Source organism: Balaenoptera borealis, assembly GCF_965194805.1.
Source record: "Balaenoptera borealis genome assembly, chromosome: 18".
NCBI lineage: Eukaryota > Metazoa > Chordata > Mammalia > Artiodactyla > Balaenopteridae > Balaenoptera > Balaenoptera borealis.
In genome coordinates this window covers 20525634-20548745 of record NC_138877.1, presented here as the reverse complement: position 1 = coordinate 20548745, position 23112 = coordinate 20525634, and the positions used below count along the sequence as shown (strand labels likewise).

General features: G+C 36.9%; 1 protein-coding gene across 1 annotated transcript in view; it reads right to left on the bottom strand.

Annotated features, from left to right (window-relative positions):
- The window catches only part of SUCLA2 (succinate-CoA ligase ADP-forming subunit beta), a 48123-nt gene that overhangs the window by 3360 nt on the left and 21651 nt on the right, over window positions 1-23112 (bottom strand). The window contains exons 5-10 of the mRNA XM_082365562.1: window positions 17410-17538; window positions 14566-14704; window positions 7816-7977; window positions 7579-7721; window positions 2846-2966; window positions 2021-2109 (exon numbers count right to left, since the gene is read on the bottom strand). Coding sequence (XP_082221688.1) covers window positions 2021-2109; window positions 2846-2966; window positions 7579-7721; window positions 7816-7977; window positions 14566-14704; window positions 17410-17538 — 783 coding nt within the window. The remainder of the gene's footprint in view (window positions 1-2020; window positions 2110-2845; window positions 2967-7578; window positions 7722-7815; window positions 7978-14565; window positions 14705-17409; window positions 17539-23112) is intronic.

Here is a 23112-nt window from a genome sequence, read left to right as displayed (position 1 = left end):
AAATGAGGTAAAATACATGTTACCATCATATAATGTGGGAAAGTGGAGAGATATATGTATATGACATCTATATGTATACACATACATTATTTGCTTGTTTTTAAAAAAGTGAAAAGACGAACAAAAAAATGCTAAGAAAACGAAAAAACTGGTTACCTATGGGGAAGGAACAAACAGGAATAGGTATAAAGGCTAGATTCTCTAAGTATACCTTGTTTTACAGTTTGACTTTGGAAATATTATAACAAAAAAATTCTTAAGCCATTTCTTTAAAATAAATAAATGAAGCTAACCATGCATCAAAGGTGGGATAAAACAGAGAACTGTTTCATGTGAATTTTAAAATTCAGCAAATTATGGGAAATACTTCAAAGGACAAAAAGAACTGTGCATACAAGTCTTGAACTACTTTCAGTAGTCATATTGTTGGTATTATTATTCTAAAACTGTCATGTCTGTATCGAGGGACAAAGCAAAGGAATATTTATGTTAGTACAGAATGGGAAAAAAGAGAAACAGATATCAGATAAGAAAAAAAAACTGTACCTTGGATTTGCATTGGAAATATTGGAAGTATGTACTCATATGTTTATCTCTTTAAAAAATACATATTTTCCTAGATTTGTCACTTAAAAGTATCTAGAAACAATGAGCAACCCAATAGTTGTAAGTACCCTTAAAGCTTAAATTGTGCTGTCTATAAACACCATCTGGCTGATTCTAGGTCTGCAGCAAGAAATGTAAAGATGAGCCTGAAAAATCTCATCATATAAGAAAGCATATCACAGGGCACATAGGAAGGACTCAGGAGTCAACTTGAAGAGGTTCCCACTGACCAAAGGTGAGATAATCTAAGCATCAATAAAAATAACTAAAATGGACTGAACCATATCAAATATAAATCCATGAGTTCAAAACAGCATGTGCATACACGCGTGCATGCAACACACAACACACACACCTAAAAACAAAAACTAAGAAACAAAAAAGCCTGGGTCACTTTAGTAGGCCATAATGGAACAAACCCATTATTTTGAAAACTGATCAATAAAACCAAAGAATTAAGTAAGTATCCTGCTTTTTCTATGAAAAATGTACTTCACGCCAACAAATAGTTGATACAAGAAAGTTTCGCTTTTTATAAGTATTCCATATAATAAATAATCACAGTTAGAAAATCACCACTTTGCATAAACAAAATATTGGATCTAAGTTATGAATGTCAATGACTGCTAGTATTACAAAAATAGAAATTATCTGACATTTATATACCTCCTTATGGAATTACACAAAATCAACCATAAAATATTCTTGCTCCCCGCTCCTCAAAATCAAATACATATATATGATCAAACCTATAGATTGAACTACCAGTTTACAGGAAATACAGGAGCAGAGGAACATGTTAAATGACACCCCATGAATACAAACATTAAAATCCAGACTATAGGAATCACTACAAGACCATCAGCCTGGTTTTTTCAACAAATAAAGTTAAGAATAAAAAAAGAGGCAAGGGAGAATCTATAAAAAGAAATTTAGTGATATATTAACCAACTGCAAGCACAGACTTATTTTGATCCTAATTCTAACAAAGAACCTAGGCAAAAAATATTTAAGAGAATCAGGGAAATTTCAACACTGACTTGATTCTTTTTTTATTAAACATAAACATAACACCACTATCCCATCTGAAACAAGTAATAATAATTCCTTTATACCATCAATACCTGTATCTTTTACAGATACATGATGATAAGTGTGAAATAATAGAATGTCTGGGATTTGCTTCAACATAATCATGGGCAAGGAAGGAAGTAGGTAAGAATAAGATGAGACAAGATTGAGCATGAGCTGGTAATTGTCTAAGATGGGTGATAGGTATATGGGGTTCAATACTCCTAGTGTTTAGCTGAAACACTAATTATTAGCAATATTAGCTGGTTCCGTTTAGAATCTAAATGTTTATAAATCTTTCATACACTGCAAATTTATCCTCAGATCAACATAACCTGTTTACCATTTTAGCAGCTTCATCCAAGTCATCACAAGCAAGAATTTTAAGTCCACTGTCCGCTATCAGTGCCTTAGCATCATCCACTCGTGTACCTGGAAATGATTTATGCAAATACAGACATTTTAAATATCTACACAGAATCATTTAAAATGTTTGTCACAATATACATTTACAAATACGAAATTTCAACTAACTTCCGTCATTTAATACAAATGCTTCTAAACCAAAGAAAATACTATAAAAACCTGGAGTTACCTCGTGAAATACTTTGCCTTATCACATTAATGGTAATTCAGACAAGTAAGAATTCAAGATACACACAACAAATAAATAATGTATCAACTTACACCAAGCAAAACTATGAACAATTTTGCTCCAATGTTAGAATTTTTTTTTAAGCCACGTTTTAAAAATTCCCTACTATACTCTCATTTTAAAAATACAGCTATTGGGACAAAGTAAGAGAGTGGCATGGACATATATACACTACCAAATGTATAATAGATAGCTAGTGGGAAGCAGCCGCATATCACAGGGAGATCAGCTTGGTGCTTTGTGACCACCTAGAGGGGTGGGATAGGGAGGGTGGGAGGGAGATGCAAGAAGGAGGGGATATGGGGATATATGTATTCGTACAGATGATTCACTTCGTGATAGAGCAGAAACTAACACACCATCGTAAAGCAGTTATACTCCAATAAAGATGTTAAAAAAAATATATAGCTATTTAAAACTAAATTTAAAACTAAATGAACCAAACCCCTTGGAATTATGAACTTTTAAGCAATTAGAGTTCACAGAACAACTGCAAGATCCTTTTACACTTACCTTGTAACCGTACCACAATAGGTATTTTAATTTCCAAATCCTTTACTGCCATGACTATACCCTGTGCAATAACATCACACCGCATGATTCCTCCGAAGATGTTGACCAGAATAGACAGTACCTGCCAATAAAATGTTTTAGTAGATTAAAATTTTAAGGGAATGACTATTTTTCCTTCCTTCCCAAGAAAACACTAGTATCTGTGCCTTATAATAAAAATTAACTCCGTGGAAACATTTTCAGACCAAACAGCCATACTCTCTGCATACAGCTCTCATCATTGAAGTCTGTGCAGTCCACCACCCAGCAAAACTTATTTCCCCTCCTTGGGTAATTTCAACACCTGGCTCACAGTCTCTTCTCTCCTGTCACATGTTAACAAGACCTCCTGATTCCATTTACTTTCCTATTAAGCATAGCCATTACCAACATTACTAACCCAGACCATGTTGTAAGACAACATCATATGCAAGATCTCCAATTTAGTCCTCATTAACTATCATCTCTTCATTTTTCCCCATCAACTCTACCAAGTTTTCACACAAACCAGGCCCTCAAAATTACTCAACATCTGTATGGCCACTCCTGGCTACACATCACATCCAAACCTCAGGGCCTATTTGGGTTGGCATTCTTTCATCATCACACTGATAGTCTGAATCGCTGTTCTTCTATCCTTTAGAAAAAAACCTTATTTGTTTTTTAAAAAGAGGCTTAGTTTATTCAGCTACACTAGAACTTCTCAACCAGTGAGATACAAATGGGTTATAGACACACCAAGATATTGTTCCCCTCACCCCTTAGAGCAGGGGTCCCCAACCCCCAGGTCACGGACCGGTAGCAGTCCGCGGCCTGTTAGGAGTTGGGCCGCGCAGCAGGAGGTGAGCAGCGGGCGAGGGAGCGAAGCTTCATCTGCCGCTCCCCACCGCCCCCCACCGCCCCCCGCTCCCCACCGCCCCCCACCACCCTCCACCGCCCCCCACGCTCCCCCCTGCCCCCCACCTCCCCCCCGCTCCCCACCACTCCCCCTGCTCCCCATCGCCCCCCACCGCCCCCCCCGCTCCCCACCGCCCCCCACCACCACCACCCCCGCTCCCCATCCCTGGCGTTACTGCCTGAACCATCCCCCACCCCAACCCCATCCGTGGAACAACTGTCTTCCACGAAACCAGTCCCTGGTGCCAAAAAAGCTGGGGACCGCTGCCTTAGAGCAATTAGGAAGGTTCTGGGACAGCTGGCACCTTGAGCCAGTGGCCTCTGACAACAAGCAACCTTCCCCATGTACCTCCCGTGCCCCACTGAAATGTTACTTTCTGTGAATGCCATGACAGGAAAAAAGTTGAGACACACTGAGTTATACTACGCATTCCTTACCTTTACCACTATTATCTCTATACTTCAAGAAATAAAGGTCTAGAATTCATAATGGAACAGAACTCACAGTGGACTCTGGCGCCCTCCCATCTCACCCCCTCCCACCGCATTTGGGACAGCTACAGTATGCACCACAGGCATCACCCAGCACTTGAGCCTTAAAGTGACTGGAGCTCTACCGTGTCACTTTTACCTCCAGTCCGTATCAACTGATTACTACCAAGGACAAATCCTTGACCTGACCAGAATGAACGTCTCTAGAATATCAAATGTGTAAATCCCACTCTTGCTCAACCTCCTCTCCTTTCACTTAACGCCTTTCATCTCTAATTCTATCAAATCCAATCTTTTAAAGCCTCTAGTGCCTCAACCCCTTCCTAATCAACCAGTCTATCAGCTCTCCCCCAATCTGGCGTGCTTCACTATAGAGCCTAGAAGCCACAGCTGAGCAAATCAATGACACTGTCGTGGGCACACTCAGCTTCCTCATAGCCACTCCTCTCTCATACCCAGTCTACCTGCCATCCCCATTCAAATAATGCACGATTCCAGCCTATTAGTTTATCCATTCCAACTTCAAGAAAAGCAAAAGAGTGGGAAAAAACAAAACCAAACACCAAACCTGTGAAACACGAGCATAACCTGAAGAGCAGTATAATAATGATTCATCAGCAATAGTCTGACTCATACCTTAGGAATCTGACTCATACCTTTCAACTCTCTTCATGAGCCTCCTATCCCACTTCAAACTCTCTAACTTCTAGCATATGATCTTCCTTTTCCAGTAATACCTTAAGGAGTAAACTCCTCTCCAAAACTAACCTCTCATCACTAATTACTGTACTGTGTCTCCTCCAGGTCTTCACTCCTTTAGCTATATTCACTCTCTTCTTCATCTTCAAATCTCTTCTCCAGCTAGAAACAGCCCATCTTCTTGGTCTTCTGCACAAACACGCGTACACCGCACAGCTCTTCTCAAGCCGACCTCCACTCAACTGCGAGCACTACGTCCTTCTGTGCCTCCTCAGACCCCACCGCCGAAGGAGTAACTCTCCTGTGTGACTCCACACCCTCAGGTCCCAATCGCAACTCAACCCACTGCAGCCTGGCCTCCGCCCCCCTCTCCTCCCTCAGCATCTAACACTGCTGCCCATTCCCTTACTTCTCAGAACTCTTCACCCTGGCCTTTGATGTCACCACTCTCTCCTGATCTGCAACTATCTCTGTCAGCTTGTTCTCTCCCTCTTTTATTGGGTCTTCCTTCCTTATTCAATCCTTCAGCACTGGGTGGGAGGAGCCAGGTTCCATTCTTGGTTTCCTCAAATCACTTGCATGAGTCATATCACCAATGCCTAACACTTCAACTTTTCTCAATATACTGAGGACTCTCAAATACACATCTGACCATTATAGGAAGAATATCTTTACAACTATCTACCAGGTATAATCACCACAGGGCAAACTTAACACATTCATTCAAAAATACCAAATTTCTTTACTTTGCCTCTGACAGCACAAAAGATATCACCAACCAATGATTCTCTGCAGCCAGAAGTCCTAACCAATCCCTCACCATGCCACGCCCAAAAAGGAAAAAAATGAACTTAAGGATTCTATCGCAGCAGTATAGGTTTCATTGCTTTATTCTTACTGACACTGCCTTTGTTATGGACCTCTTCATCCTTCCAAACAAGCAGGTATAATAACCAAATTGATCTCTCCTGCCAGTGTCTCCTTATTCTCCTTTTCACCCTTTACTAGCAGAATTACCTTCTTTTTTAAAAATAAAAAAACCAAAAAGGTAAGGAGTTGATATATGTATTTGTAAATGTGCTGGGGTAGAAGTGTTAAATTCAAAACTCCTTAGCTATAGATACAGGGGTCTTCACAACTTGGGTCTCAATTTGCCAACATTACTTCTTATCATTCATCCCAATAATGCTATATCTTTATGCATAAGCATCTTACCAATCCATGAACACAGTGGCCCTCTCTGGACCCCATGCCTCTGCACATTTCCTTCCCCTTGCCCAACTCATTCAATTCTCAACACAGTTCAAGGTATCTTGATCCCTACCAATGACAAATTCTCAGTCTAAATTCAGTAAGACTAGTTTACATGAAGGCCATTATCTTATTTCCATAAGCCTTAAAAAACCCACATTGGTCACACAGTAGATATATTCCTTAAAAAAAAATCTGATGAATGATAATATGTCTGTTTCTTGGATCACAATGCTTCACATCTCTTGTATTCTGATAATCATTTATAAATTCATAATTATAAATTATGGCATATCTATATATGACAGATTATGCAAACATTACAATGAGTGTTTTAGAATAATACTTTACACAAAAAGTGCTCAAGAGATGTTAGCAAAAAAAGACTCAAAATGTGTGTATTAAAAGATATATATATGAATGGGTGAAATATATGGCATGTGAATTATATCTTTTTTTATTTTTGGAAGCTGGGTTTGGTTTTGTTTTGGTTTTTTTTGGTTTATTTTTATTTCTATTTATTTTATTCATTTATTTTTGGCTGCACTGGGTCTTTGTTGCTGCGTGTGGGCTTTCTCTAGTTGCGGTGAGCAGGGGCTACTCTTCCTTGTGGTGCACAGGCTTCTCCTTGCGGTGGCTTCTCTTGTTGCGGAGCATGGGCTCTAGGCACGCAGGCTTCAGTAGTTGTGGCACGCAGGCTCAGTAGTTGTGGCGTGCGGGCTCTAGAGCGCAGGCTCAGTAGTTGTGGCACACAGGCTTAGTTGCTCCACAGCATGTGGGATCTTCCCGGATAAGGGCTCGAACCCGTGTCCCCTGCACTGGCAGGCAGATTCTTAACCACTGCGCCACCAGGGAAGCCCCGTGAATTATACCTTAATAAAGCTGTTTCTAGAACGATACATATGCCATGTGTATGAGTGTATGTGTGAAATATATAAGCATTAACAAGTCTTAAAGAAAATAAATCAAATCAATAGTAACAAAAGTTATGTCTGGATAGAATTAAAGATGATTTTTATTTCCTTTTTAGCTTTACAGACTTTCCAGATTTCTGGCTTTTTTGGTCAAATAACATCTCTAAAATTTTTTCTATAGTAATGGGTTCTCATGCCAAATCACTACCATTTATAGTATTATCTAATACCATCCAGTATTTCTTCACCTTGTTTTCTAAATCACAATGGGAAAGTTTATCTTTCTTTCTTGCTAACTTTTATTTTATTGATTTCAGCAAATTTTTCCAAACTATTGAGGACTTTTGAATTTTAACGCTCAACTACTATAACGACCACATTTACTAATTAATCAAGTTACTTCTCGCCATTCAAATTCTAAAACATAAGTTCTGCCCCTACCTTTTTATCTGAAGTGATAAGTTTAAATGCTTCTGTTACTTGATGGACTGTGGCACCACCACCAACATCAAGAAAGTTGGCTGGAGTCCCTCCATGAAGCTTTATTATATCCATTGTGGCCATTGCCAAACCAGCACCATTTACTATCAAGAAGGGAAAATGATTTGTATAAGCAACAAACAAAGAAAATAAATTAAGCTTAGCCAATCCAACTCTTAACACAAAAACAGGTGGTACCTAGACAGCCTATATTTCCATCTAGGCCAATGTAGTTGAGATCTGCCTTAGCTGCATCTTTGTCCCTTTCATCTTCCTGGGTCCAGTCCTGTAGGTCAAAGATTTTCTTCTGGCGATAAGCTGAATTAGAATCAAAATTGATCTTTGCATCCATACATAGCACTTTGAAGGAAAAAAAGAAAGTGATGTTAATTTCAAGATAGACACAATAAACTATACAGTAATCAAATGTTTTTGACTTCAGAAGAAAAACACATTTTGTTACTTACTGAAAGTATTTCAATTTATGTTCACAATTAATTCAAACTGTTTCTTGAAAAAGAATATGTGAGAATTAAAACTGCCCCATCAAAGTTACTGGTTCTACACCTATCCTAAGCAACAGATAAGGAAGGGAAAAAAAAACCCCTCAAAAGCATTTAATTTTCTTTTTAATTACCAAGAATTAACTGTCCATGCTCCTAGCTAACTCCTTTGCTTGGGCCCAGGGTCTCAACTCAAGGGGATTGTTCCACTAATTCTGTCTTTCCTGCACTGTAAATTCCACCCCACCCCACTTTGCTATTGGCTAAATCAAACTGACTTGTAAAAATGCTGTTCTTTCCCCCACCTTAATAAAAAGAAAGAAAAAACTCTTTACTCCCTACCTCCCCCCACCCCCTTACTCTCGTCTTTCTATACAGCATAACTCATGGAAAGAGTTGTCTCTTTAAACCTGGGGTCAGCAAACTATGGCCTATGGGCCAGATTCAGCCTGTGCTGGTTTTTTTATGGCCTGTGAGCCTACGAAGGGTTTTATATTTTTAACAGGTTATGAAGAAGAAAGAAGAAAGAAAGGGTAAAGGAAGAAAGAGAAGAACAAGTAGAGAAACAGCAGTAACTGAGACTACATCTGCCAAGCCCTGCTTAAAAAACTCCCTGTACCAAGTTTTTCTCCTGCCATTCTCTCTTAAATCCACTCTAATCAGGCTTTTACCTCCAGCACTCTACCAAAATGGCCCTTATGAAGGTTAATTCTCTGACTTCATCTTTCAATATGTACTCTATCCCTTCCTTGCTCCAATGTAACTACAACTTTCTCCTTATTCCTGAACAGATAGAGGCTAAAAGAACTGAGCAGTTTCAGCTGCTGCACAAAACAAGAGACAAAGTTTAGAGTCAGCCAAGTTAACTATTAACAACAAAAACCAACATTCTTTCAGAGGAAGATGATAGAATTCAGTCTCCCAAAATGTCTAGTATACAACTAGAAATTACTAGATATGTGAAGAAACAGGAAAATGTAACCAACAGCAAAGAAACAAAGCAGGCAAGAGAAACCAAACTCAAGATGACTCAAATTTTAAAGTATCAGAGGACTGTGAAATAGCTATTTTAAACATGTTTAATGATTTAAGGGAAAATATGGTCATAATAAAGCACGAGGTAAGTAATCTCAGCAGAAAATAAAACTATGAAAGGAACCATATTGAAAATTTGGAACTAAAAAGTACAATATCTGAAATCACTGGTGAATGATAATATGTATGTTTCTTGGATTTTGATCCTTCAGATCCCTTGTATTTTGATAATCATTTATAAATTTATAGTTATAAATTGTGGCATATCTATATATGACAGATTTTACAAATATTAAAATAAGTGTTTTAGAAGAATGCTTTAGTAAATGCAAAAAGTGCTCAAGATATGTTAGCAAAAAAATCTGCATATAACTTTACAGTTGGCTCTCCATACCTGCAGTTTTGCATCCACAGATTCAACCAACCACGGATTATGTAGTACTGTAGTACATACTTATTGAAAAAATAATCTGCTTATAAGTGGACCCTCACAGTTCAAATTCATGTTGTTCAAGAGTCAACTGTATATCTATTAAATTAATAAAATTAACATGCCATTCAAAAAACAATGAGGAACACATAGTAAAGGCATTAATCCTTAGTAGGCCTCTAAAGTATATAGACTCAAGAAGATAAAGACAGGTTCACTCAGGTGATGGTGATTCTCCAATAAAAACATACTTGGGGTGAAATACCTAGGAAGCATATTTCCTAGACCCGAGCTCTGCAACAGTCAGTAGAACCAGCCACTGACAACTCTGCTAACAGCAAGGGTATGTGTAATATCAGTAAACAGAGCCCATACTTAATTCATAGTGTTCAAAAGAGGAAAAACTTTTAAGAAATGTACATTTTGGGTTTTTTCCCCCCTAGAAGTCACAAATGCACCAGGCCAAAATTAATTCCTTACTTGGAGATTTCTCTCAACTGATTTCAGGTCCATAGGTAAGATAATCAAGACAACTGGCATCCTGGGGAGACTAATATCAGTCCATTCTCTTTCATTCAGCTTTCACTGAGTTTCTGCCATGACCCTTGATAAAACGAAGTACATGGTTCTGAGAACATTATTGTGCCTGAGATCACTGTCCCTGGCAGTGGGAATGGCTTGAGTTCTGCGGGGGTTTTTTCTCCAAATTTGGTAATTGAGGGCCAAAGCTGTGATAAACTTATATGTATTATTAACCTTTTGTACACTTTTAGAATTCAGGCACATAAGAGATCTGAAATTCAAATAATATAACTTCTGAGATCACAAAGAAACTCTACCCATTCCTATGACAGACAGTCCAAACTGCCATGGCTAAAAGAATTTAAAAACCATCTAGAATTCATAACCTCTCATTCAATCAAAATATTTATGAAATTAGAAAGAACATTAATTTCTTTGAACTTCTAACTCAGATTAAGAGAATGTGACTTGGGACTTCAGTTCTCTAGGTCCTCTGGACTTTTATCACATTTGGACTTTAAATCCAGCTGTGTCTTTATGTAATTTACTATTAGAGTATTTTAATGCCATAATCTAATCTCACTGATGAACTTTTGAAATTCCAATAGACAACCTGACTGAACATAATGTGGTGTCAGAAACAGAAAAGAATAAATTTTCAGAATTGAGTATAACACTTTCTTAAAGCTGATACCGGTGTACTATTTTGACCCATTTTAGAAATTTCTGGGGGTAAAAATCCAAACTACCTATAGATGCTCCCATAATAGCCAAAGGAACAATGGCTGGGATTGGAAAGGCAGCCTCAAAGTCAGAACAAGATTACCCAAACAGACAGGTAACCTCTCCTCCCTCAAGAGCTCCACATCCACCCTGATAGATCACAGGCTTGATGGCTGAGCTCAGTGGGTAAAGAAAATACTAAGGAATGTTTGGGGAGGAGGGGGCGGGATCAAATCTTCCCCACTCCTGATGCTTCCTTTCACATTCAAAGGATTCACTTAGTATAAGATCTGTCTCTCACTGTCTCTTTACTTAATTCTTCCCAGAGGAAAGGAAGCAAATTATCTGTCTAGTTAATCTAGATATTATAAAACTAGGCATGCATAATTCTGCTCAATCCTTCTTCCTCTTGGAGTAAGCTTCCCACAGCGAGCAACCATTTCCAACTGCTATTCCCAAGGCACAGTCTATCCCTGAAAGGACTGCCCTGTTAAAGCCTCATATTTGAATAGATTTATTAAGTCTGTCTAATTGTGTAATTTAGTTGTCAGATCCATTTTAATTAGAACTCTGTCAGGGAAGATCAGTAATCACTGGAAGATCTCTCGGAAACTCCAATGATGGCAATGGTATGATAAGCTATTTAAGCAACTGTATTCAAATATATATATATATATATTTTTTTTTTATATTACCCTATGTTTTCAGAGCATTACTAGGAAAATAAGTCTAGAGTCTATAAGCTTTCTTCTTACAATTATTCAAACAATTAAACCGGTACAAATTAAGAGGTATACTTCATTCTATGCAGCATATATATTCCAAAAAAACTGTGCACAAAGGAAATAATTCCAAATTTAGTCATTCAAAATATCCTTAAACTACTATTTTAAGGAATACTATGATAATTTCCCCAAATGTATATTCTATCTTGTCATATGGTAACTTAGTACCAAAAGGAGACAAATATCTATATTTTCTATTTTTTTAAATATTACTTTTGAAACTCAATATGAACCTTATAAATAAAACATATCAATCTGCATATGTTTATAACTACATAGTCTGCATTGGTCTAAAGCCTCCATTCAAAATATATAAAGAAAGTACTGTGAGAAATGTAGGTCTGCTAACAGAGCCTGAGCTTGAACTCATCTGTAAAATAAAGGCTTCTCCTTTCCATTCCCGCTGCCTTTGTTACCTCCTGCTTGGACTACTGCTACAGCTTCCTAACCTAAAAGATATACCTTATCGCTAATCTCTTCCTACTCCAATAATGCTGATATACTACTACTCTCTACCCAAAATATCCCTGTCATACAACTGTGTCATATGTAAGAGTACAAATTCTGCAGTTGACTGTTTAGATTCACCGCCCATTTCTACCACTAGCCATGTGTCCCTGGGCAAGTCACTTAACCTCTTGGTAACTCAGTTTCCTAACCTATAAAATAAGGATAGTAATAGTATCTACCTCACAGAACTGCTATAAACATTTAAAGAACTATAGGGGTCCATATCTGAAAAGTTCTTACAATAGTGCCTAGCATATAGTATTTGCTATGTTTTCGTTAAATAGAGGGAAAATATTTTTTAAAAAAATAAACTTTACTATAGGAAACCAAAGTATACTTAGAATGTCTCTTCTGTATGGTCAAAATTCAAAACTATGTACTATGAAAGAAGAAACTGAAAATAAACCAAAACATGGGAGACAAGCTGAAACTGAGTAGAGATATTTTTCAAAGACTAAGGAAAACAAATACAACAATAGAATTAGAATCTTCAAATGAAGAACAAAATCAACAGTCTCTGTATACCAGCAATAAACAGTAAGAAAATACAATGGCAGGGGCTTCCCTGGTGGCGCAGTGGTTGGAAGTCTGCCTGCCAATGCACGGGACACAGGTTCGAGTCCTGGTCTGGGAGGATCCCACATGCCGCGGAGCAACTAGGCCCGTGAGCCACAACTACTGAGCCTGTGCGTCTGGAGCCTGTGGGAGATGCCGCAATAGTGAGAGGCCCGCGTACCGCGATGAAGAGTGGCCCCCGCTCACCGCAACTAGAGAAAGCCCTCGCACAGAAATGAAGACCCAACACAGCCATAAATAAATAAATAAATAAATTTATAAAATTAAAAAAAAAAATGATAATGGCAGTTAACTTAAAAAAAAAAAAAATACAATGGCAGAAAAGATCCCATTCAAAATAGCAACAAAAATGTATTTCTACAAATAAATCTAAAAAGAAATATAATACCTACCAAAAGAAAATAAGTCTTATTTAAAAAAATATAAATCAAGACTTACATAAATGGAAAAAATAAGGTATTTCTAGTTGGAAAAACTGATTACTAGGAAGATGTTCATTTTTCCCCAACAATTTATAGGATGAATACAATTCCAATAAAATTCCAGTACGATCGGTTTTGAAACCTGACAAAAGGATTCTAAAGGTTGCCTAGCAATAGGAGTTAGTAATTTGACATCCAAGTACCAAATGCAGGACCAAAGGCTTCAAGGAGTTTGAGAACACCTAAACTTCATGAAAAACAGTGCATATGCACATGCACACATGGGAACACTGGTGCAGACTCCTTGGTGAGGGTTACTCGCTTTCATGCAATTTTCACTGCGTTTCTTAAAATTTGTCCTTGACCCACGAAGGGTTAAGTAATGCCAATCTAAAAGAATAAATAGGTAAGAACTGCCTCCCTTAAAAAAAAATATCGGTTTCATACAGGTAATTCTCCTTCACTGGACATTTCATTTTTAAAATGTGCATCAGCCCTCACTCTTTAAAAAAAATTTAATTATTTTTAGTTTTATAAACTACCTCAACAATCACAAGAAAATTTACTCATTTTTCTTTATACAACCATATAAATGACCAGCTAAAAATTGACTTCTATAATAATGAATATAACTAATTAGAAGTATAAAAGTGAAAGAGATCTACAAATGCTTAAGAAGATTAGAAATGTCCAAAGAGACCTGAAACAAAATCAAACAAATCACAGCAACAGAAGCAATTAATGTAAAATATCAAGAAAAATTTAGGCTACAATAAAGCAACTTATATTTTTAGAAAAACTATACATGGAAGGCATGATAATTCAAAACCTGATTTACCTTTTAAACATACGTAAAAGAAAAGCTGTCAAAGTGACAAGCTAATCTTACTTCCCTAACATTAAAGGACTCTAGTATCAGAATACTCACTTTGTACAATAACAATCATGGTATCTCTAAAGTTTGAAACGTGGGGAGACTAAAATGGCTAATTCCCCAAAACTACAACTATTTATTCACTACCATAGTGGATACTCTAATCCATCACTGCCCAACAGAACTTTCTGCAATGATGAAATTGTTCTTTATGTCTGCTGTCCAATACAGAGCTGTCCAATACATGGGGCTACAGAGCACTTGAAATGTAACTAGTGCAACTGAGAAATATTTTAATCTTATATCATTTCAATTAATTTTAACTGCCACATGTGCCTGGTAGCTGCCATACAGTGCAGCTTTAACCCCTCTGTGTGTACATAAATATATATTTAAGGTGTTTGTTTTAAAGGGTCTCTTTAATATTTGTTCATATTCACTCTTTTCATTATAAAATAAGCTTCTACATAGAAATGAGTTCACTTCCTTATGAGTTCAACTTCCTCAGTGAAGAATATGATAAGTGGATAAACAGACAATCAATGTTTGATAAAAGAAGATATTTTACCAGCTCCGTCTGAATCCTCTACCATTGGATTTATTTCTACCATGGTTGCATCATATTTCAGAAAAAGGTTGTAAAGCTTGATCATGTTTTCTGCTGCAGAATCCACAATATTGGCTGGAAATCCCATCTTCTGTGCAAGCTGAAAGCAATTTGTCTCTTTATTATAGGAATGCTGTATACATCCAATCAACATTAAATTATTACAAATAAAAAACCTTGTAGTTTATCATTTAAATAATAAGCATGACTCATGTATGGTCAAACATTAATCACTGAAATAGCATCTACTATCACTAAATGGTTAAACAAAAGTTTTTATTCAAAATCCTCACAAAGCAGGTAGTATGCCCATTTTACAAAGAAAGAGATCCAGAGAGGTCAAATGACGTGTCATTCGCCTCAATTCCTGTTCCTGTGTTATTCCATAGCCTCCATACTACCACTAAGCCTTATGGCCAACCTAAACTGAAAAAAGAGGCTTATATTTTATTAAAACTACATATAAAAGGTAGACTGATAATCCAAATGGTCTAAAAACAATGGCCAAAATATTAACTCACCCTATTTTACCTTTTAGGTAATTTATGAAGAGTGTCTACCAAGCAATGAAGACACATCGTCAAACAAGTATTATCCTATTCATTCAAAAATCTACTGAACACCTAATATATGCTAGATTCAAAAGATATACAGGTACTTAAGCTTCTAACCTAGTAGAAGAGTTTACAGTCTTGCGCAGAGATTCCTCCCTAAATATACCTGAAAAGCTTTTTTTTTCCTTTCAATTTTTATTTATCTATTTATTTATTTTTGGCTGCGTTGGGTCTCCGTTGCTGCACATGGGCTTTCTCTAGTTGTGGCGAGCGGGGGCTACTCTTCGTTGCGGTGCACGGGCTTCTCATTGCGGTGGCTTCTCTTGTTGCGGAGCATGGGCTCTAGGCGCGCGGGCTTCAGTAGCTGTGGCGCATGGGCTTAGTTGCTCTGCGGCATGTGGGATCTTTCCGGGCCAGGGATCGAAACTGTATCCCCTGCATTGGCAGGCAGATTCTTATCCACTGTGCTCTTCAGGGAAGCCCTGAAGAGCTTTTTAAAAATACATACACCAAGGTCTCAACCCAGAAGTTGTGGTTCACAAGTTCTATAGTGGACCAAAAATCCATAATATTTTAAAGTTCTATAAGCAATTCTGAACCACTGGTATAGAAGCCACATGTCTCTTTTTTTATCCTAACTGTTGCAGCTGCTCAGGAAAACTATGGAGTAGTTTTCTCCTCTCTTCCAATTGCTATCTAAGGCTACGATACATCTGACTTTCAATAACAGAAAATATTAAATTCTTTGAAAGTGAATGTGATTCTTGCAAGAAGACAAATGCAAATAATCAAATGAAAATAAAGTGGATGATCAAACTAAGAAATGTAATTTTGGGTTAAAACATTTCAAAAAAAGAATAATGAGAAATAAAGTGCCATTTCATTTAGAAAGATTTTCACTAGGTTATAATCTACTGTTTTAAATGTAAACATCTGAGAATTGCAAAAGAATTCTGATCAGCCCAGTATGACATTAGTTTGTCTAGCACTGTGCTGGGAACTATTTCTGTTCATCCATCACTCAAAAAGGTACAATCTTAGTAGATTATTCCTTCAAGTATTCTTGTAAATCAAGTGTTTTCTTTCTCATTTAAATTTAAGTCTCCAGTCATCACTCTCACATAACTACCTAATGAATCAAATCTCTGTCCCCTTTAAACATTTATACCATTCACTTGCCTAAATGACGTGCTTCACGCTTTAGCAGGGAAATCTTTGTATCAGTCAAAATTCCTGCTCTACTGTACTTCAATACCATAAGCTTCTTTTGACAGTTTCCTAATAAGAGATGTTAATTTCATTCAATTTAATATTCAAACTTCTTTTTAAGATGGGTCACTCATTTTTTATATATAAACTAAACAATTTAATAGCAGTATTACAAACATTAACAAGCAACTCTCACAGGCCATAATACTAAACTTCATGGTTAAGTTTTTGTTTGGGGGGGCTTTTTTTTGGGGGGGTGGGAATCGAATGGGAGCAAGAGGCACACAAGAAGGATGGTACAGAAAACTAGTGAAACTGTAGGCAAAATTTACTGAGTATGTGCATACACTGAGAGAAAGTCCACAGCTTTAAACAGATTCTTAAAAGCGTCCATAAAACTTCCCCAAAATAAAATCACTGATCTATCATAGGGATATATGAGACAGTGTCCCTACCATTCCATACAACTTACAGGAAATAAAGGGGGGATAGGACATGTTAAATGCCACCATGGGGATGTAAAATCCAGACTATGAAAAATGATAAAGTATAATTAACCCAGGTTCTTCAACAAAATGAAAGAAAATGGATGAAGAAAGTGAGGGAAAGGAAACCTATAAACTAGAAGAAGACCTATGAGACCTATTAACCAACCACAATGAAAGAACTTATGTGGATCCCAACTCAAACTGTAAAAGAAAAAAAAAAATTGAGACAATTAGGGAATTTGAATGACTGGGTGAGTGATGATATTAAGAAGTTATTGTTAGTTTTACTAGGGATGGCAATGGTATCGTGGCTATTTTAAAAGAATCCTTATCTTTACTAAAGATACATAGTAAAATATTTATGGAGGATATGAAGAAAAACGCTTTAGATACTTCTAAAAAGTTTCAATTTCAAACTACATATTAACATGCCTTGACACTCAAAAAAATTTTTTAAGAAGTTTTGTCAATCACTTCACATATACAGAGTTAATTCTCTTTAAGGGTTGTAATTATCCAATCAAAAGCTAGAAATGTTTCGGAGTACAACATACCCGAACAGCTTGTTCCTTTTTGATGCCTTCTTCAATATCAATAGGTTCTTTAACTATGGCCTCAGGAGTCTCAGCAGCAACATCTTCAATGTTGACACCACCTTGAGAACTTCCTATCAATACAGGACCCTAGCAGGAGGGGAAACAGCCAAAATATCTAGATTTTATTTTGGAACCGTCAATAAAATCTTAAAATCTATTTGTGTACACTATCAGACTTATACATCTATCACTCCCCACTATTTTTAAATTCCCTTGAGAATTTATCCTTGCACCTCCTGCACAATCCCCCCTAAGTGTTCAACTGAAATAATGGAAAAGAAGTGAAAAGGAAGAGGAAGACAATGGCTCACCTGTGAGGGAAAAAGATTAAAAATAGATACAAATGTATACCAAACAACTTAATATAAACATATACATATGTGAAATATAACCAATGCATTTTTCACAAGAACTGAAGGGACATTGAAGTATTGTTTAAAGAACATTAAAAAAATCATAAAACAGTTTACTGATATTTAATAGGGAAAGCCTAATGAACAAAAGGTCCTGATTTTGTAAGCTCTAGCCCTACTGGAAGTCAGTAAAAAAGAAAGCTACCTACCTTGAAAGAATAGCTCTGGCTATTATCATGAGCAATTAAGAAGGTAAGATGATAAATACCAAACAATTAAGTTAACTTTTAAGTCTTCTAAAATCAATCAAGAAAAAACAAAGTAAAATTATCTAATAGATTTGCTAATTTATGCACAAAACCAGAAATAATCTTAACATGCAAAAACAAGGAAATGGTAAAACCATGCTACTAAAGATTATTTAATGCATCTGGAAAGGAAAATGATCTCAGCAGTGTAATCTGGGAAAAAATGATACAAAACCTTAGATTCTATTCTCAACTGTGTTTTTTTTAACATAAAGTGTGTTTAAATATGCAACCTCCCACTATTCACACAAGCAGAAAAAAGATAAGAAATAAAACATTAAATGATAAGACTTTTGTTATTTTATGTGTCACTACTTTCCAAAAAAAATTTCTACAGTGAATATATTATTCTTAATCCAGAAAAAAAACACCTCAAAAGACTAATTTCACTTTTCTATCCCAGCACCTAAGTGTTTCAGTAACAAATTCATTTCAAGGTATAATGTAAAGAAATAATATTATATTCATTACCGTTTGGAGAACAATACAGTCCTTCAAATCCTCAAAATATGGCAATAGCCAAAGGGACCAGGGTGGGGGAGGCTGGGGGGATGGAATTTATTATTTTTTAAAGAGAGTTAACTGTTATTTAGGCAAAAAAAGATTTAAGCATCAGCCTTCCAGGAGAAAAACTGGGTGGTTGAGGAACAAGGATGGGTGGAAGATTTGTATTTCCCTGTACATCTTTGTACCTTTTAAATTTTATACTGCCTGACTAGATTTCAATATACATGTGTAATAAAGAATTTGGCTGGCCTTTGTCCCCAGTGCGTGGGAGGCAACTTCTAAACCCTCCCCTACATCTGAGAGTTTATGTTAATGAGGTGACTCACAATGGACCCCTAGATAATACAAAGGAGATGACTCAGGTGGGCACTGACCAGGTCAGAAAGACTAATGATGTGATTAGAAGGTTGGAGCTTTGAGCCACATGATATCAGCCTACACTTCCAAGAGGGAAGGAAGCCTGGAGATTAAGTTTAACTCAGTGGGCAATGATTCAGTCAATCATTCCTACTTCATAACCCCTGCACACCCCCACTGCCACTACCCAAAAATACTCTGGACATCAGGATCAGCAAGATGGTGGAAAATAAAGCCCCAGATTTTGCTCTCCCACAGAAACACTAACTTAACAACAATATATGACCCCAAATGCCTATTAGAGAAAACCAGAAACCAGTTAAGAAGTTGCAGTACCCCATGCAAGTTCAACTGCAAGGAAATGGGTAAGAACAGTCATTTTATTTCATCTAAGTGAGCCCCTCCCCCAAGCCAACACAGCTCAATATCCGAGAAATAGCCCAATGCGGGGCTTCCCTGTTGGGAGGGAAAGAGAAGAATGAAATGTTCATCCAACATTTCTGCTTTTCAGGGGTCTGTCCAAGGAACTGGTTCCTGTCTCACCTGACTTGGAGGGCTAACAGGGAACCTGCAAACTCTGAATGTCTCATGAGGGAGAGGCATTGAGAACATAAGAAAGCTCAGCAGCTTGTGACAGCACCAGAGAACTTGTAATACTACAGACAGAAGCCAACACAGCTCACCAAAGTTGGAGGAAAGCACCCAACTCATGGCTTTCTTTTTAACAACTCAAGGAAGTAGAAAAAGAAGAACAAACTGAACCCAGTAGTGTTAGCAAAAGGAAGGAAATAATAAAGATTAAAGCAGAAACATATGAAATAGAAAATTTTTAAAAAAAGAAAAAAATTAGCAAAACTAAGAGTTGGTTTGTTAAAAAGATCAACAACATTGACTAACCATTAGCTAGACTAAGAAAAAAAGAAAAGATTCAAATAACAAATATCAGTAGTGAAAGAGGAGACATTACAACTGATGCCACAGAAGTGAAAAGGACCATAAGAGACTACTATGAACAATCAAACACCAACAAATTGGGTAACCTAGAAGAAATAAATTCCTAGAAACATACAATCTACCAAGACTGAGCCATGAAGAAATAAAAAATATGAACAGACCTATAACAAGGAGACTGAATGAGTAATCAAAAACCTCCCAACAAAGAAAAGCCCAGGACGAGATGGCTTCACTGAAGAATTCCACCAATCTTTCTCAAACTATTCCCAAGAAAAAGAAAACTGAAGAGGAGGGAACACTGCCAAACTCATTCTATGAGGCTAGCATTACCCTGTTACAACATCAGACAAAGATACTACAGGAAAACTACTGAGCAATATCCCTGATGAATATTGATGCAAAAACTCTTAACAAAATACTAGCCTACCAACTTCAATAACACATTAAAAGGATTATATATCATGATCAAAGGGGGTTTATTCCTGGAATGCAAGGATGGTTCAATATAGTAAAATCAATCAGTGTACCACACCACATTAATAGAATCAAGGTCAAAAACCACATGACCATCTCAACTGCTGCAGGAAAAGCATTTGAAAAAATTCAACACCCTTTCATAAAAACACTCAACAAACTAGGAAGAGAAGGACTACATCAACATAATAATGGCCACAGATGAAAAGCCTACAACCAACATCATATTCAATGGTGAACAACTAAAAGCTTGCCTTCTAAGATTAGGAAAAAGGCAAGGATGCCCATTCTCACCATTTTATCCAATATAGTATTGGAAGTCCTAGCTAGAGCAACCAGACAAGAGAAAGAAACAGAAAGCACCCAAATAGGAAAGGAAGAAGTAAAATTACCTCTGTTCACAGATGATATGATCATGTATATACAAAACTCTCAAGAATCCCCCAAAAAACTGGCTAAGAATAAATGAGTTCAGCAAAGTTACAGAACAAAATCAACACACAAATATGTCTTGCATCTCTATACACTGACAATGAACAATCCAAAAAGGAAATTAAGACAATGATCCCATTTATTGATATAATAGAGTCAAAAAGAATAAAATACTTAGGAATAAACTTAACCAAGGAGACAAAAGACTTGTACACTAAAAACTACAAAACAATGCTGAATGAAATTGAGGAAGACACAAATAAGTAAACATCCTGTGTTCATGGATTGGAAAACTTAATATTATTAGAATGTCCAATACTACCCAAAGCAATCTACAGATTCAATGCAATCCCTATTAAAATCCTAATGGTATTTTTTCCCCCAATACAATCTTTTCTCCACTGTCCATTTTCTGCAAAAATAAGGGGAAAAAAATCCTAAAATTCACATGGAATCTCATAGGACCCTGAATAACCAAAATATCTTGAGAAAGAAAAACAAAGCTGGAGGCCTCTTACTTCCTGATTTCAAAACATATTACAAAGCTATAGTAATCAAAACAGTATGGTTCTGCCACAAAGACAGACCTCAATGGAATAGAATAGAGAACCCAGAAATAAATCCTCATATATATGGTCAAATGGTCTTCAACAAAGGTACCAAGGCTACACAATGGGGAAAGGACAGGCTCTTCAACAAATGGTATTAGGGAAACTAGATACCACATGCATAATAATGAAGTTAGACCCTTACCTTATACATACACAAAAATTATCTCAAAATGGATGAAAGACCTAAATGTAAGACCTGAAACTGTAAAATTCCTAGAAAACACAGGGGAAAAGCTTCATGACACTGGATTTGGCAATAATTTCTTGAATAAGACAGAAAATCACAGGCAACAAAAGCAAAATATACAAATGGGACGATATCAAACTTAAAAACTTCTACAAAGCAGAAGAAACAATCAACAAAAAGGCAACCTAGAGAGTGGGAGAAAATATATGCAAACTGTATGTGAGAGATTAATATTCAGAATATATAAAGAACTACAACTCAACCAGAAAACCAAACAACCCAATTTAAAAATCGGCAAAAGACTTGAATAGACATTTCTCCAAAGGAAATACATGTCTTAGCTTAGGATGCTATAACAAAATACCAGACTGGGTGGCTTAAACAACAGACATTTATTTCTCACAATTCATGGTTCACACCCATACTAATCTCCTTATCAAATGGTTCTTCAGCCACACCCTTCATAATTATCTTCCAGATAGCTTTCTAGTTTTTTGCAATATAGGCAGGCTGAGAATTTTCCCAAACGTTTAAGTTCTGATTCCTTTTTGCTTAACAATTCCTTCTACAATTCATTTCTCTCTTCTCAAATTTTACTATAAGCAGTAAGGAGAAATGAAGCCACCCCTTCAATACTTTGCTTAGAAATCTCCTCAGCTGGGACTTCCCTTGTGGCGCAGTGGTTAAGAATCCACCTGCCAATGCAAGGGATATGGGTTCGAGCCCTGGTCCAGGAAGATCCCACGTGCTGCAGAGCAACTAAGCCCACCCACACTCTAGACCTCGCAAGCCACAACTACTGAGCCTGCACACCACAACTACTGAAGCCTGCGCACCTAGAGCCAGTGCTCTGCAACAAGAGGAGCCACCACAATGAGAAGCCTGTGCACTGCAATGAAGAGTAGCCCCCGCTCGCCGCAACTAGAGAAAGCCCATGCGCAGCAACGAAGACCAAAAGCAGCCAAAAATTTTAAAATTAATAAGTAAATTTGTTAAAAAAATCTCCTCAGCTAAATATTTAATATCATCGCTCCCAAGTTCTACCTTCCACAAAACACTGGAACATGAATACAATTCAGTCAAATTCTTTGCCACTTTACAACACGGATCATCTTTTTTGCATCATCCAAAACCATGTTCTTCATTTCTGAGACCTCACCAGAATGGTCTTTACCATCCGTACTTCTACCAACATTCTGTTCATGATTATTTATATAATCTCTAAGAAGATGGAAGCTTTCTCTGTATCTCTACTCTTTTCTTTCTGAGTCCTCACCAGAATCAACTTTAAAAGTCCTTTCATGGCAATCTCAGCTTTTTCTAGCATGCACCTCAAAACTCTTCCAGTTACACAGTTCCATGACATTGGCAGTTAGGGCTTCAATATATGAATTTTGGGGAAGACATAAACATTCAGTCCATAAAAACATACAAATGGCCAACAAGCATGTGAAAGGGTATTCAATATTATTAATCAT